This window comes from Hyperoodon ampullatus, assembly GCF_949752795.1.
Source record: "Hyperoodon ampullatus genome assembly, chromosome: 2".
Classification (NCBI taxonomy): Eukaryota; Metazoa; Chordata; class Mammalia; order Artiodactyla; family Ziphiidae; genus Hyperoodon; species Hyperoodon ampullatus.
In genome coordinates, this window is record NC_136915.1 from 4,361,765 (window position 1) to 4,376,197 (window position 14,433).

A 14,433-nucleotide genomic window follows, 5' to 3' on the forward strand; every position below is an offset into this window, starting at 1 on the left:
GAGAGACCCAACCTGCCAAAGGCAGCCCTGGGCTTTCAAGCCCTCTCACGTGCTCTCCCAAGAACTGGAGTGTCTGCGGGAGGGAGGGGCGGCTGCTGCTCTCGGGCGCCCTCGACTGCCCGTCGAGGAAATGGGGCCGCGCGGACCCACTCCTGTCCCGGCCCAAATCCGACCGCACAGAGCCGGCCTAGCCAGCGGGGCCGTATCCCCCTGAGGAGCCCGCAGCCAGGGTCCTCGGGCCCTGCTCTGCGCGGCGCTCCCGCGTCTCCGGGCTCCGGGCTCTGTCACCGCGGGCGGGGTCCAGTCCGAACCTCGACCCCTTGCCCGGCAGAGTTCTTTCCAGCCGCGCGTTGCCGCCTCTCCTCCTCCGGGCGAGGGGAGCAGTGGCCGCGGCCGTGGCCGTAACCGGAGCCCTGGGTCACAGTGGCGGCGAGCGCCGAGATCCATCCAAGTTTTCGGCGCGAGGCGGGCGGCGCCAGCCTCGGGAAGGTGGACGGGGGCACCGCGCGCGAGGCTGGGGCGCCTGGCGCGGAAGGGGTGTCAGCTGCGGGTCACCCAGAGGACACTGGGAGGGGAATTCCTGGGGTGGGGGGAGGGGAGGGGAGGGGGAGGGGGAGGCCCGGGGAGGCTGGGCGTTGGGTAGGAGGCACCGACTGACCTTCCAGGGCTGCCGTGGAGAGGCGGGGAGGGCGGCCGCACAGGGTCTGTCTGGCCCCTCCGCGCGCCTCCTGCCCGTTCTCCCCGCGCTCGGCGCTTCAGCCCCCAGCCCCGGGCCCTCGCTGCTCCCCGCTCCACGACGGCTGGACGCCGCGCGTGGTCCAGCGGGCCAGGTAGGAGGGAGGCGGCTCCGGGGCAGAGGGGCCGCGGGCGCCCCGCCGCCCTCCTGCGCTGTGCCCGAAGATGTCGGGAGCTATCTTTGCGCCCCTGGAGGGCCCGGGCGCCCTGGACTCGGCGAATGGCCCTCCGCTCGTGTGCCCGCTGTGCCGCGCGCAGTACGAGCACCCCTGCCTGCTGGACTGCTTCCACGACTTCTGCGCCGGCTGCCTGCGCGGCCGCACCGCCGACGGCCGCCTCGCTTGCCCGCTGTGCCAGTGAGTGCCTCCAGCCCCGGAAGAAGGGGGACTGGCCCCGCTGGGCTGGGACCTAGGTGCTGGGAGGGCAAGGCTCTGACTCCCTGTGGAGACGGCTGGGAGAGGCTGCCCGCAGCCTGCACCTCTCTGCCAGAGAACGTGAAGGCTCCAGCCCATTTTACAGATGGGGTAACTGAGTCCTGGGGTTATGGCCCAAGGCCTCCCACAGAAAGTCAGGGGGCAAGGGCGGGCTAGAGTGCGCGTGCTGTCGGATTCAATGCTGCTGGAGTAGGGGATCTCAGCTCAGCGTTTGGACACTCCCAGTAACTCACTTGGGGGTCCTGAAGTCTTCAGTCAACACAAGCAGGTTATGTTGGCTCAAGTTACCCGGGGTGGCCTGAAATTTGCCCAATGCCATGAGAGGGGGTTGAGGGGAGCCTTCTGCCTTTGACACCCTGAGTCGCCAACCCCATCCCAAGATTCCCCTAGGACTGGAAAGGGACAGGGTCAGAGAGCACTGGCTGAGATATTTATAGACATCAGGCCTGCAGGCATCCCACCTCCCGCCGCCCTATTTTTAGTTCCAGCCCGGAATGTCTGGAGTAGGAAGGGGGTAGGGAGCCTTAGGGAAGGGGCCTCTGGATCTTGGCTGGAGCTTCTCCGCAGACACCAGACGGTGGTGAAGGGCCCCAGCGGGCTGCCTCCGGTGGATCGGCTGTTGCAGTTCCTGGTGGACAGCTCAGGGGATGGTATGGAGGTGGTGCGCTGTGCCAACTGCGACCAGGAGTGCGGCAAGCAGGCAGGGGCGCCTGGGGGTGGGGTGGGGAGCGGAGGGTGCCAGGTTGCACTGTCCTGACGCTTGCAGTGTGCGCCATGTCATCAGAGGGTCACCCATCAGGGCATTCTCCAGCGCCTCTCTAAGGCATCCTGTATCCAGAATGTGGGCCCCATTTTACTGGTGTGGAGACTGAGGTCCAAAACGACTGCCTTGGGCCAACACCAAGATAGTTGCAGGGGTTAAGGCTATTTCGATTTGGGGGGAGCTTACTGGTCCCCAACTCAGAACACAGTTGTGAACTGGAACAGGAAGGGCATGCCAGGGCACAGGCCTAGGCCAGCCCTCTGGGGTCCGCTGCTACCTGGGTAGCCGTGAGCAGCTATCAACAGCCCAAGGGGAAGTGCCGTTGGGGAGGGGTGATCCTGAAAGACCAGGGAGCAGACCAGGCCAGGCTTCAGGCTGGACTGTGAAGGGCACGCGAGACTCTCTCTGGCCTGTGGAGGCTGGACCAGGTATTCCGAATCCCAGGAGGATGTCCCTGCAGGAGCAAAAGGTCTGGGAGGGCGGGTGAGTTCTAGAATATGTGCCACGCAGAAGTACAGAGATAACCAGCAGGAGGTGAGGGGCTGGAGGTAGGGAGAGCGTGGGGGAGGAAATGGCCTTGAGTGCCAACGTAGGAAGTTGGGGGTCTGTGCTTTCATAGCCATTGCTGGGGTCAGTGCCCTGGACTCTCAGCCCTGGGGAAGGGCACCTGCAGGTCTTCACTCCTTTTCCACTCCCAGCCAAGTTCCCACTCCAGATGGCCGGCGTAGGCATCCATGTGGCTACTATTGAGGGTGCCAAAGGGGGGCTTCACACACACACAGGCGTACACATACGTTTTTGTTATAGGTGAAATGTTTTGCAAATGCAGTGCCTGCCCTCCCCACAACCCCACGTAACCCCCTCCGCAAGACCGTCCTGGGTAACTGCCCCTTACTGACCTACTTACCTACTCTCTGAGCCTCAATATTCTCGTCTGTAAACTGGGTGCATGAGAGCGCTGCGCGTTGGGGTTACATGAAAGGGCTGCATGTGACCGCGCGCCTGCCCCAGGCTGGGGCCAAAACGCACAGCCATGACGTGAGGAGGCTGCAGTTCCCTCGCGGGCTGTGATCGGGATCAGGCGCCCAGTTCACGGGCGGGTTGAGCCCGAGCTCTGTCCGCAGGACGCAGAGACCACGTACTTCTGCAACACGTGCGGTCAGCCGCTGTGCGCGCGCTGCCGCGATGAGACGCACCGGGCGCGCATGTTCGCGCGCCACGACATCGTGGCCTTGGGCCAGCGCAGCCGCGACGTGCTCCAGAAGTGCAGTGAGTGCGGCGTGCCGGATGGGGACCAGCGCTGGGCGGGGATGGGGGCGGGCACCGGCCGGAGCCCTCACCGCCGCCCACCGCCGCAGCACTGCACGCCGAGCCCTACATCATGTTCTCCACCGACAAGAAGTCGCTGCTGTGCATCCGCTGCTTCCGGGACATGCAGGGGTGGGTAGAGGGCGCGGGAGGTGAGGGGGCTGGAGGGTGGCCCGGAGCAGGGCTCATCAGCGGGCTCCCCGTAGGGAGAGCCGGGCTCACTGCGTGGACCTCGAGTCGGCGTACGTGCAAGGCTGCGAGCGGCTGCAGCAGGCGATGCTGGTGAGCGCGGGGTGCCCGGCGCGCCGGGGCGGGGGTTGGGAACGCACGCCCACAAGGCTGAGGCCGCCCTGTCCCCAGGCGGTGAAGGCCCTGCAGACCGCCACACGGGAGGCCATCGCACTGCTGCAGGCGATGGTGGACGAGGTGCGACGCAGCGCGGCGGATGAGGAGGCCGCCATCCACGCCCTCTTCGGCAGCATGCAGGTGAGGGGTAGGGGGGACTAGACAGCCACAGGCTGAGCATCCTTATCAGCCATGACCGGTGCCCCGGACACAGGGCAGGCCCCTCCCCCCGCCGGGGCCCTTGTGGAGTTTCCAGTGTAGCAGGGCAGCAAGCCTTGAGCTACTTTCAGAAGTTACTTAATCGTGGTTGCCAGGAGAGTTCTAGAGGTGGAGCACGGGCCTGCCCCAGGCTGGCGCTGGTGGTGAGAGGGGGTCAGGGAAGACGTCCCCCAGGAGGTGACATTTAAGGTGAGGGCACCAGGGCTCTGCAACAGGCTCTCTCAGGCAGTGAGATGCAAGAAGGAGGTGGCTCGGGCAGCAGGGCTGGTGGGCTGGAGAGAGCCAGCCTAAGCAGCTGTGTGGCTGGGGCCCAGGGGACTGGGAGAGTGCTGGGAGGTGGCAGGGCCGAGTTTGCCCAGTCAGTAGCAGACCTTCCCTCCCAGGACAAACTGGCAGAGAGGAAAGCGCTGCTGCTGCAGGCTGTGCAGAGGTGAGTGGTGGCGTGCTCTCCATCCCCTGCCCCTTGACCTCCAGACACCTACCTCATAGCCTGGGCAGGCGCCGGCCCACCCTGGAGAGCAAGACATCAGGTGTCTACCGGTGAGGAGGAAAGCTCAGGGCTCAGGGAAGGGGTGCTAAGGAAGGATGCACAAAGCTGGTAGGGAGATGGAACCACCCAGTTCTGAGCCCGCCCCCAAGTGGGGGTGGGCAGCCCTCCCCTTGGAGATGAGGCTGCCTGCTCCTCCCCCAGCCAGTATGAAGAGAAGGACAAGGCCTTCAAGGAGCAACTCTCCCATTTGGCTACTCTGCTGCCCACCCTGCAGGTAAGGGGAGCTGGGGGCGCAGGGCCGGGCACCCAGCCCAGGCACTGAGCCGTGTCCCTCTCGCAGGTCCACCTGGTCATCTGCTCTTCCTTCCTCAGCTTGGCCAACAAGGCTGAGTTCCTGGACCTGGGCTATGTGAGTGCCCACAGCTTCTGTGTCTCCCCCGCTCCCCACCAGGAATCCACCCTGCACACCAGAGCCCCCCACCTCAGGGCTGGGCAGCCTGTTACCTGGAGGCTGGACCAGGGGGTTTTTGGGTGGCCCCCTCTTCCACACCATCATCTACAAAACATTTGGGGGCTAGCTGAATCCCTTTTAAGAGGACAGCAGGGAATTCCCTGGCGGTCCAACGGTTAGGACGCCACCCTGTTCAATCCCTGGTGGTCGGGGAACTAAGATCCCGCAAGCCACGCAAAGCGCGGCCAAAAAATAAATTAAAAAATGAGAGGACAGCAAAGCCTAGAAGGGAGCATAAGCCTCCGCCCCCAAAGTGCAGAGTGTCTACTGGAGTCCACACACCCCCCCCAGTCTTTCCTGTGGATTTGGGGGCAGGGGTGGTGTGGAAGGATTGGATGGCAGGTGAAATCCTAAAGACGGACGCGTCCTCGGGTCCTCCCGCCTCCCTGTCGCCCCCACGCCCCCACCCACCTGAGCGCAGGAGCTGGTGGAGAGGCTGCAGGGCATCGTCACGGGGCCTCATCGCCTACGGCCCGCGCAGAGCAGCAAGGTGGGCGGGGCCGCGGGGTGGGACGGGCCGGGGGCGGAGGCCTGAGGAGTATGGAGCTGCCTCACGAGCTCATCCGCCCCCCAGATCGCCAGCGACCACCGCGCCGAGTTCGCGCGCTGCCTGGAGCCGCTGCTGCTGCTGGGACCGCGCCGGGCGGCGGGTGCCGGGGGCGGTACCAGCACGTGAGCCGCAGGGGCGCCGGGACCGGGAAGGGGATACGGGCACAAGGTCCCCGTTGGGGTGGGGGCCGCCCTTCCCAGATCGCCGAGCTCCCCGCGCCGCGTCTGGGCTCCAAAGACGTCCACGCGGGAGGGAGAGTCCGCCCGGCCTGCAAACAGCCGTCGGGGCCGCCCTGGATCGGAAGCCCGTGGCTGACCTGGAGTGGAGCCAGGCCAGGGGTGGACAGAGGGACTCAGGGGCTCCCCCAACCGCCGCCGCTGCACCCGGACTGGGGTGTCTAAGCCCTGAAAGGAAGGGGTAGCTTAGGGTGGGGCCTGGGTCTCCAGAAGCCGCAGGGGGTCTGACTTCCGCGGGGGGGGGCCAGTCTAGAGAGCTGGAGACCCCCGGGGGAGTTAGGAGAAATGCCTAAGCTGGATATGTCTGCTAAGAGCTCCAGGGCCCCAGGCAAGGGATACTGGACATCAAGCCAAATTTGCAAGGTCCAGTGTGTGTGAGTGAACATACTGTCTGAGGACATCCTGGTGGACTCTTCTGCATATTGGCGTCACCCTCAGGATTTTTTAAAATACCCTGCTGATGTCACTGGTCTTGGGTGTACACAGCCTTGCATCAGGTTTTTTCAGAGCTCCTGCGTGGTTGTGGTGTGCAGCCCGGGGTGAGAGGGCTGAGAACGCGCTGGGAGCCTGGGGGAAGGGAAGACTCTCTGGACCCCCCACATCTACATCCACACTAGTTCTCTCCCCAGGCTAGCAGGGGGCTCGGGCCCCAAGGTGCTGATGGGGCCCAGCTGCCCCTCCCCCGTGGGAAAGATGTTGGGGTCACCGGTCCAAAAGCCCACGCTGCACCGGTCCATCAGCACCAAGGTGCTGCTGGCAGAGGGCGACGATTCTCCCTTCACGGAACACTGCCGCCACTTTGAGAACTCCTACCGGGTGAGTGGACCAGGGACCTGCCAGCTGGGAAAGGCCCCACCCCTTCTCGCCAAGGCGCAGTGGCCAAATCTAGTCCTGGCCACCTGGCCTGCAAGCCGTCCCTCCACCGAGGCTCCTGCTGTGCACCCAGCCTGCAGGAAACACAGGCACTGACGCGGTCTCTCCCCGCAGCGCCTGCAGGCAGAGATGCAGAACCTGAAGGACCAGGTACAGGAGCTGCACCGGGACCTCACCAAGCACCACTCGCTCATCAAGGCCGAGATCATGGGTGATATCCTGCACAAGTCCCTGCAGGTGGACACGCAGATCGCCTTGGAGTATGCTTCCGTGGAGGGCATGAGAGCAGTCTTCCAGGAGGTAGCCCTTCCCGAGGAACCTCTCTCCCCTGCAGCCCCACCTGTCAACATGTACATGGGCTACCCCAAGACGAGAAGGGGGAGGAGGACCTTGGCCTGGTGCCCCAGGAGGCCCTGGTGTGGCAGGCTCTGGAACCTGGGCCTTTGCTGCCTGGAACCACGTGGACTGGCTGGGAGCGCCCCATGGCTCTGAGTAGCTAGAGGACAGAAATGCTGCCAAGGGACATTCCAACTCACGGCCACGTGCAATATCCAACTTACTTTCTCTTTCAGATTTGGGAGGAATCCTACCAGCGCGTGGCTAACGAGCAGGAGATTTATGAAGGTCCTGGGCAGCTGCTGGGCGCACCCCCATCCTGGAGCTGATCCACATGCTTTCAGGGGCAGGAAGCCAGTTACCCACTAACCAGATACGAACCCCCGTGCTCTTCCCCCTAGCTCTTGATTTTGCCTCACAGCTGCTAACTGGCCCCCAAATGATATATCTGAGATCAGGGTTCAGTAAGTAGGATGCCTTCAGGAGTCTTACCTCACTCTTTAATTAGAGGTAATCACTGAAATAGTTGGGTTATTTAGATGGTTCAAGGCTGGAGAGTAAGAATTTGAAGCCAACAAGACCTAACGCTCTGGCCTGGTCCCCCACAGCCCAGCTCCATGACCTTCTCCAGCTGAAGCAGGAGAATGCCTACCTGACCACCATCACCAAGCAGATCACGCCCTACATCCGCTCCATTGCCAAGGTGAAGGAGCGGCTAGAGCCCAGGTGAGACCAGGGGGTATTCCGGGGGAACCAAGACACTTCAGAATATGCGTAGGAAAGGTGCCACACCTCTGGAAGAGCCCCTTTCAGGAAAGTCAGTGGGCCAGGTCATGAAGGTTTAATCAGGGCATCTGGGAGGACCAGGTGCTGGACATCTGCCAAAACACAGAATGAGCCGGCTGTTCTGAGTTTCTGCTTTTAGGCACACAATTGCCCATCTCTTTACACCTTGGGGGTGTAATGAGGGTCCTCAGCTGATCCAGACAGCAGGACACAGAGGAAAGAGAACTTCCCCAGTACATGGTTAAGACAAGTTTAGATAGGAACCTGGACCAGGCTCTCAGCACCATACTTGGGCACTGGAGGTGTTACAGTGGCAGAGGATTTTTGGTGGCAGGTCCTCAATGTGCCTGCCTCTCAAGTCTGAGCCCCACAGTGGTTGCCCTGTAGGGCTGGTACACCGTGGCCAACCTAGCCTCTCCCTCCACCACCCTCCAGGGGACTCCATTTGCCTCACTCCAGAGTGAGATCTCCTGATTCCCATATGACACGTGTCCTCTTTCATGGTTTGGTGGAGCCCATCCCCCAAGCAGCTCCTTGAGAAAGGGTACAGAGAAGGGACATGTTTTGAACAGCGTAAGGCTGCAATATCTTTATTCTGCCTTTGCACTTGACTGATAGTTTTGCTGGGTATTGAATTCTAGTTGGAAATTCTAAATTGGAAATGATTCTCCTTCAAAGGCATCACTCTATTGTGTTCTAGCTTCCAAGGTTGTCTTTGAGAAGTTTGAAGGCATTCTGATTCCTAATCCTTATAATGTGACCCACTTATTCTCCTTATTTATTTATTTATTTTAATATTTATTCATTTATTTATTTCGGCTGTGCCGGGTCTTAGTTGCGGCACGTGGGATCTTTAGCTGCGGCATGCGGGATCTTTAGTTGCGGCATGCGGACTTCTTAGTTGCAGTATGTGAACTCTTAGTTGCAGCATGCATGCGGGATCTAGTTCCCCAACCAGGGATCGAGCCTGAGCCCCCTGCATTGGGAGCACAGCGTCTTACCCACTGGACCACTGGGGAAGTCCCCACTTATTCTCTCTTCAGAAGTTTGTGGAATCTTCTCTGCTCCCAGTGTCCTGAAATTTCACATTGGTGAGGGTTTAGTTCCATCCATTGGGTACCAGTGGGTCCTTTCAATCTGGAAATTCATGTCCTTGTTTGGGCATATTTCTTCTTGAACTGGTTAGTTGATTTTCTCCACTTTTTCTCTTTCTGGAATTCTTATTGGGTATTGGCCTTCCGGGGCCGGCCCTCTGATTTACCATCTCTTTTCAGTCTTGTTTTCCACCTCTTCATCTTTTTGCTATACTTTCCGGGAGATTTCCTCTCTTATCTTCTGGCTCTTCTACTTAGTTCTTCATTTTTGAAGAAAATTTCCAAGAGCTCTTTTAAATGTTTTAAATTGTTGTTCATTTCCAAAGAGGCATTTTTGGTACCCTGACTGCTCTTGTTACACAGCATTCTGTTGTTTCATGGACAGAATATCTTACCCCTTTGGGGGCGATAGATGTTTTTTCGCTTTTGTTTTTTTCCTTCTCCCTGAAGTCTGTTTCCTCCAAGTTACTTTTTGTTTATTTAGGTTTCTACCTTCCCTGTTAAAGGCTTTTCTCAGCTGTCAGGACATCTTTTTTTTTTTTTTTTTTTTTTTGGCGGTACGCAGGCCTCTCACTGTTGTGGCCTCTCCCATTGCGGAGCACAGGCTCCGGACGCACAGGCCCAGCGGCCATGGCTCACGGGCCCAGCCGCTCCGCGACATGTGGGATCTTCCCGGACCGGCGCACGAACCCGTGTCCCCTGCATCGGCAGGCAGACTCTCAACCACTGCGCCACCAGGGAAGCCCTGTCAGGACATCTTCGATTACCTCTTCATGTTAGGAGTTGGGGTGGAGGAGAGCAGGCTGGAAGCTCTGAGCACATGGGCGGTGCTTCGGGGTAAGGGATCTGGGTGGGCAGCGTTTTTTGTTTTGCTTTATCTTACTTTTGATGCCCCAAGGTCAGTTTTAGATCTTTGCCCAGTTTCCCTCCTGGGGAAGGGAGTATCTGTATGCACAGCTGATTTTCTGTCTTTCAGTAGTTCTCACGGTGTGTCGCACCCTCCCAGAGACTAACCCTAACCCTTCAGTATTGGGGGTGGGGGCAGCGGTTCGGAGGTAGGGATCTTGACCTTCATCATCCTATTTCAGTCCCACCCTCCTACTTGCAGAGGCATCCGGGCTGCCCGTTCCTGGGCCCCCTGAGGATTCTGTGGGGGGAACTGGTCGGGCCTCCGCCGCTCGGGTCTGCTGAATTAGTGACCGTTGTCTACATGCTCTCCAGTTCCAAAATTTTGCTGTTATCCTTTCCTGCTGTCAACCTGGAGAGGTTTTTTCCCCCTCATTGTTTTGGTCCCTTTACTAGTTTTAATGAGTTTGGGGAAGAAGGAAAATTAGAGAGAGAGAGAGAGTGTGTGTGTGTGTGTGTGTGTGTGCAATTGCTGTATTAATCCAGACCAAGCCGCCTTTAAAGTGACTATTTTAACATGTCACACTGCGAGGTTGCACTCATCATGCCTTTTGCACAATTTTGATCAAATCCCTGTCCAGCCAGGACTAGTTACAGTGTCCTCCTAAGCTGACTTCACTAAGCAGTTTACTCCAGATGCTGTGTGATTCCACTTATAAAACCTCAAAACCAGGCAGAACTAACCTCTGGTGTTAGCAGTTGAGATTGGGATCATCCTGGGGGGCCTCCGGGTGGAGGTGACATGCTGGTGCCGCCTACCCAGCCTGTTCACGCCGTGTGCCCGCTCTCAGCCGTGCTCTTACCATCGGCGTCCTTTCCCTTCTGTGTGCTCCGCTTTGGTGAGCAGCCGGCTTCAAGGAGGGTGCTCCTGCCTGCCTGCAAGGGGCAACACCCCGGCAGAGTCACATCTCTGTGGGGCAGTGGCATCCATGCTTGGTGTCAGCACACGGAAAGCTCGGGCAGGAGCGCAGCTCCTGGAGGTTTGGGGCAAGCAGAGAGGCTGCCTCTAGCCTTCTTCACGGCACCACTTTCCAGGTATCTGGAGCTGCCCTCCCACTGCTGGCAACTCACACCAACCCCACCCACCAAATCTGCTCTTGTTCCCACCATCAGCAACCTGTCTGGCTACATCCCTTGGCCTCGGAGCAGCACTCGTGAGCCTGGACTGTCTGTCACCTGCGTCACACTCTTCTTTTGCTTCTGAGACTCCCCACGCTCCCGGTTTGGTTTTCCTCCTGCCCCTCCAGCTGTTCCTGCTTCTTCTGTTTTTTTTAAAGGGAAAGAGAACCTTTTTTAAAATTTTATTTATTTTAATTTATCTTTATTTATTTATTTGGTTGCACCAGGTCTTAGTTGCGGCTCGCCGGCTGCTTAGTCGTGGCATACGAACTCTAAGTTGCAAAATGCATGTGGGATCTAGTTCCCTGACCGGGGATCGAACCCGGGCCCCCTGCATTGGGAGCACAAAGCCATAACCACTGGGCCACCAGGGAAGTCCCCCAGCTGTTCCTTCTTAGTCTCTTTGGCTTGGCTCTGCCTCCTTGGCTCAAGGCCCAAATGTCAGTTTTCCCCAGGGCTCAGTCCCAGGCATTCTTCTCACCCTACACCCTCTCCTTAAGGGGCTTCACCCAGTCTCCTGGCTTTAAAACCCCATGGTATTGCAGATGACCCCCAGTCCCCCTCCCCAGCACAGATGTGCCCAAGCTCTAGACTCATCTCCAAGTGCCCCTTCCTGGGAGAGTCTCCTCTTGGTGGTCTCAGGGCACCTCAAACCCCACAATGGCCCCGAACTTGGTTTCCTCCCCGCCGAACATGCTACTCCTGTTTCATCTCAGTGAAGGCATCACAGTCACCCAGGTGCTCAAGTAAAAAGCCCAGGAGACTTGGATTCCTTTCTTTCCCTCACCCCTATTGCCAACCCATCCTCAAGTCCTGTTGACTCAACTGTCTTGGTCCACCTGCTTTGTCTCCACTGTGACCCTCAATCCAAGCCGCCGTTGTCAACCCCCGCACCCTGGCCCCTCCAGCATGCCACAGTCAGTGGTCTTTCTAAAGCCTATCATGCTGGAGCCTGAAAGTCCTTTTGGGACCCTCTCTGCCCACCTCTGACCACGTCGGCCCCTCCTCACACCCCAGGCACAATGGCCTTTCAGTCCCGCACAGAAGCTAGACTGGCTGCCACTTCCCTGCCTCTGCCTGGAATGTTCTTGCTTCGTCTTGTTCCATGGACCTCATCACCCAGGTCTCAGCTTGCACGTCAGCAGGGAGGCCTTCCCAAACCACCCTATTGAAAGCAGGTCTCCCTGTCGCCCCCCATCATCCGTCCCGCTGGGCCTCCTTCCCACCCTTGGCGTGTCTCCCCCCGCAGAACGGGTCTCCCACGAGAGCAGGGCCCAGCCTCTCTCGTCCACTGCCGTGGCCCTGGCCCTCGGTAAATATTTGAGGCCCGAAGTGTTTGCTCAAGTTTCGTGTTTGTGCCGTGAGCCTAAGCACACGCAGCGGGCTGGCTCTGCTGCATCCAGATTCCTGGGAACTGCTTTCTCTCACGCAGGTTTCAGGCCCCTGTGGATGAACCGTCAGACCATCTACAAAACACGCACGATGATGGCGTGAACGGCGAGGCCCAGGCCAGGTAAAGTGAGTCTTTCCAACCTGAGCGGGCAAACAATTTCATCTCAGAGACAGATACAGGTGACAAAGACTGACCTCCGGTTTTCTTTTGGTCCCAACTCGCCACTGACCAGCTCTACAGCCTCAGCTGGGCCTCAGTGTGTAAAATACAGGGTCAGAGGGGTTCTTAAACTGGGCGGTGCCTTCAAATGACCTCGTAGATGACAGATGTGACCTTGATAGACATGACGTGAGGGACAGCCGTGGTTGCCGCCTGCCCAACCCACACCTCTGAGAGCGCAGGCTTCTACGCCACTGCGACTCGAGAAAAAGGGATCGAGGGTTACTTCTTCCTGTGGGAGAGCATTGCTACTCACTGGAGCCACAGTGTTTGCCGAAATAATTGCCAGAGGGAGAAAAGAATGCAATAACAGATGTGTCACTGTCACAGGCTGATCTTTTTGTATTTCTCTGGAGTTGTAGAAAGTCAGAGCTAAAAGGGCCTGGGGGTGGGGAAAGGTCTGCTGCATCTAGAGCCACCACGGGGTTGGTGACAGAGCAGAAAGCAGCCCTACCCTCCCAGGCACTATGCTTCAGGGGAGGGTCAATTCAAAGGGCAGGGTCACCACAAGCCACTGAAGCGGTCTGCACTGCTGATGTTTTGGCAACTAAAAGCCATCAGAAGTGAATAAGAATCCTTTAGGAGGGGCTTCCCTGGTGGTGGAGTGGTTAAGAATCCGCCTGCCAATGCAGGGGACACGGGTTCGAGCCCTGGTCCGGGAAGATCTCACATGCCGCCGAGCAACTAAGCCCGTGCGCCACAACTACTGAGCCTGCGCTCTAGAGCCCGCGAGCCACAACTCCTGAAGCCCATGTGCCACAACTACTGAGCCCGCACGCCAAGAGCCCGTGCTCCGCAACAAGAGAAGCCACCGCAATGAGAAGCCCGAGCACCGCAACGAAGAGCAGCCCCCGCTCGCCACAACTGGAGAAAGCCAACGAAGACCCAATGCAGCCAAAAATAAATAAATTTATTTTAAAAAAAAAAGAATCCTTTAGGAGATAATGTAGTTAAGGTCCTATCACCCGCTGGTTCCTTCCCGGAAGGCTGGCCATTCTGAAAGCCTCTGCCTGGGTGGATTTTAGCGCTGGGACACAGTGAGACGGGGAGCAGAGAGGAGCTCACATTAAGTGTTTCTTTAGGAATGATCCAGTGAGTGTCTCGGAGAGGAGAGAGAAGACCTCAGAGCCGAGAAACAGCCGGACCCTGAGCAGCCTCGCAGAAGAGCCTCCACTGAAAAATAAGGATTCTCACAGACCCAAACCGAAAAACGGGGGTGACGTCCCCACATGGAGAGAGCGCCCAGCTTAGCATGGGACGGCTCCCGGAGGTCGGGCGTTTTACAGCATGCACATCAAGGCTGGGATATTTAAGAAAAGGCGGTTCCCATCGTGATTTTCTGTTTAATGTGTAATAATCATGTATCAGCAGTAAAACCCAGACACTCTCTGCCAGGTCCCAATTTCAGGTTCTCTGGCTTGAGCTAGACTTCGTGTTGCCCCGAATCTTGGTCCTCATCAGGGTGACTCGGGACGGCATCCCCGTCCGCGTGGAAGATGTTACATGAGTGAACGTCCAGCCCGAAGCCCCTCACTCCCCCGGCCCCTCCCTGGCGTCTGTGTGCTAGTCCCGTGAGCACCCGTTGGGGTGGGGTGTGCACCCGTCTGAACTTCGGGTGATGAGACTCGCCCACGGTGCAGCACCTGCCCTACCACAGAGGAATCCGGCTCCGCCTGAAGCACAGCCCCACTGTTAACCGGGCGCCGCTGGAAAGTTCCACCGCTAATCTGAGCGCTGACTCAGCAGAGGGGAAAAAACCCTTTGCTCCAGCTTTTCTCACCGTAGGGCCAGGGCTGAGCGCGTAAAGCAACGCAATAGCACCTGGTGGCCTGCGTGGCAGGAGATGGCCTCCGTCACGACTTCCCCACCGCTGTCCCCGCCTGCTGTCACTCTGCTGTGTTCACCTTCTATTGATATTAAAGCACGATTCACCAGCAACTTCGCTCTAGTGGTTTTCCACTCCTACCCAGTACCCATTTTATCAAGCGGAACTTAAACAAAATGCTTAAAAAAGAAAATTAACCTGCATGACCTAAAATGTAAAGTTTTGGAGGCAAAATGATGCCCAAAGAATCATGCTTTAAGCAAACGTCAGCTTGATTCAGTGGTTCAAACA

At 58.4% G+C, this 14,433-nt stretch overlaps 1 protein-coding gene across 1 annotated transcript; it reads left to right on the forward strand.

The window, feature by feature from the left end:
* Positions 1 to 900: 900 nt before the first annotated feature.
* RNF207 (ring finger protein 207) lies at positions 901 to 13,568 on the forward strand (the record flags this gene model as incomplete). The annotated part of the gene is made up of 17 exons (XM_079696658.1): positions 901 to 1,091; positions 1,737 to 1,869; positions 3,057 to 3,201; positions 3,291 to 3,372; positions 3,447 to 3,522; positions 3,601 to 3,726; positions 4,188 to 4,234; positions 4,496 to 4,568; positions 4,635 to 4,703; positions 5,227 to 5,295; positions 5,380 to 5,477; positions 6,221 to 6,407; positions 6,579 to 6,764; positions 7,037 to 7,088; positions 7,409 to 7,526; positions 12,138 to 12,218; positions 13,400 to 13,568. 17 exons carry the CDS (start codon positions 901 to 903, stop codon positions 13,566 to 13,568), a joined length of 1,902 nt encoding a protein of 633 aa, XP_079552784.1.
* Between the last annotated feature and the right edge of the window lie 865 nt (positions 13,569 to 14,433).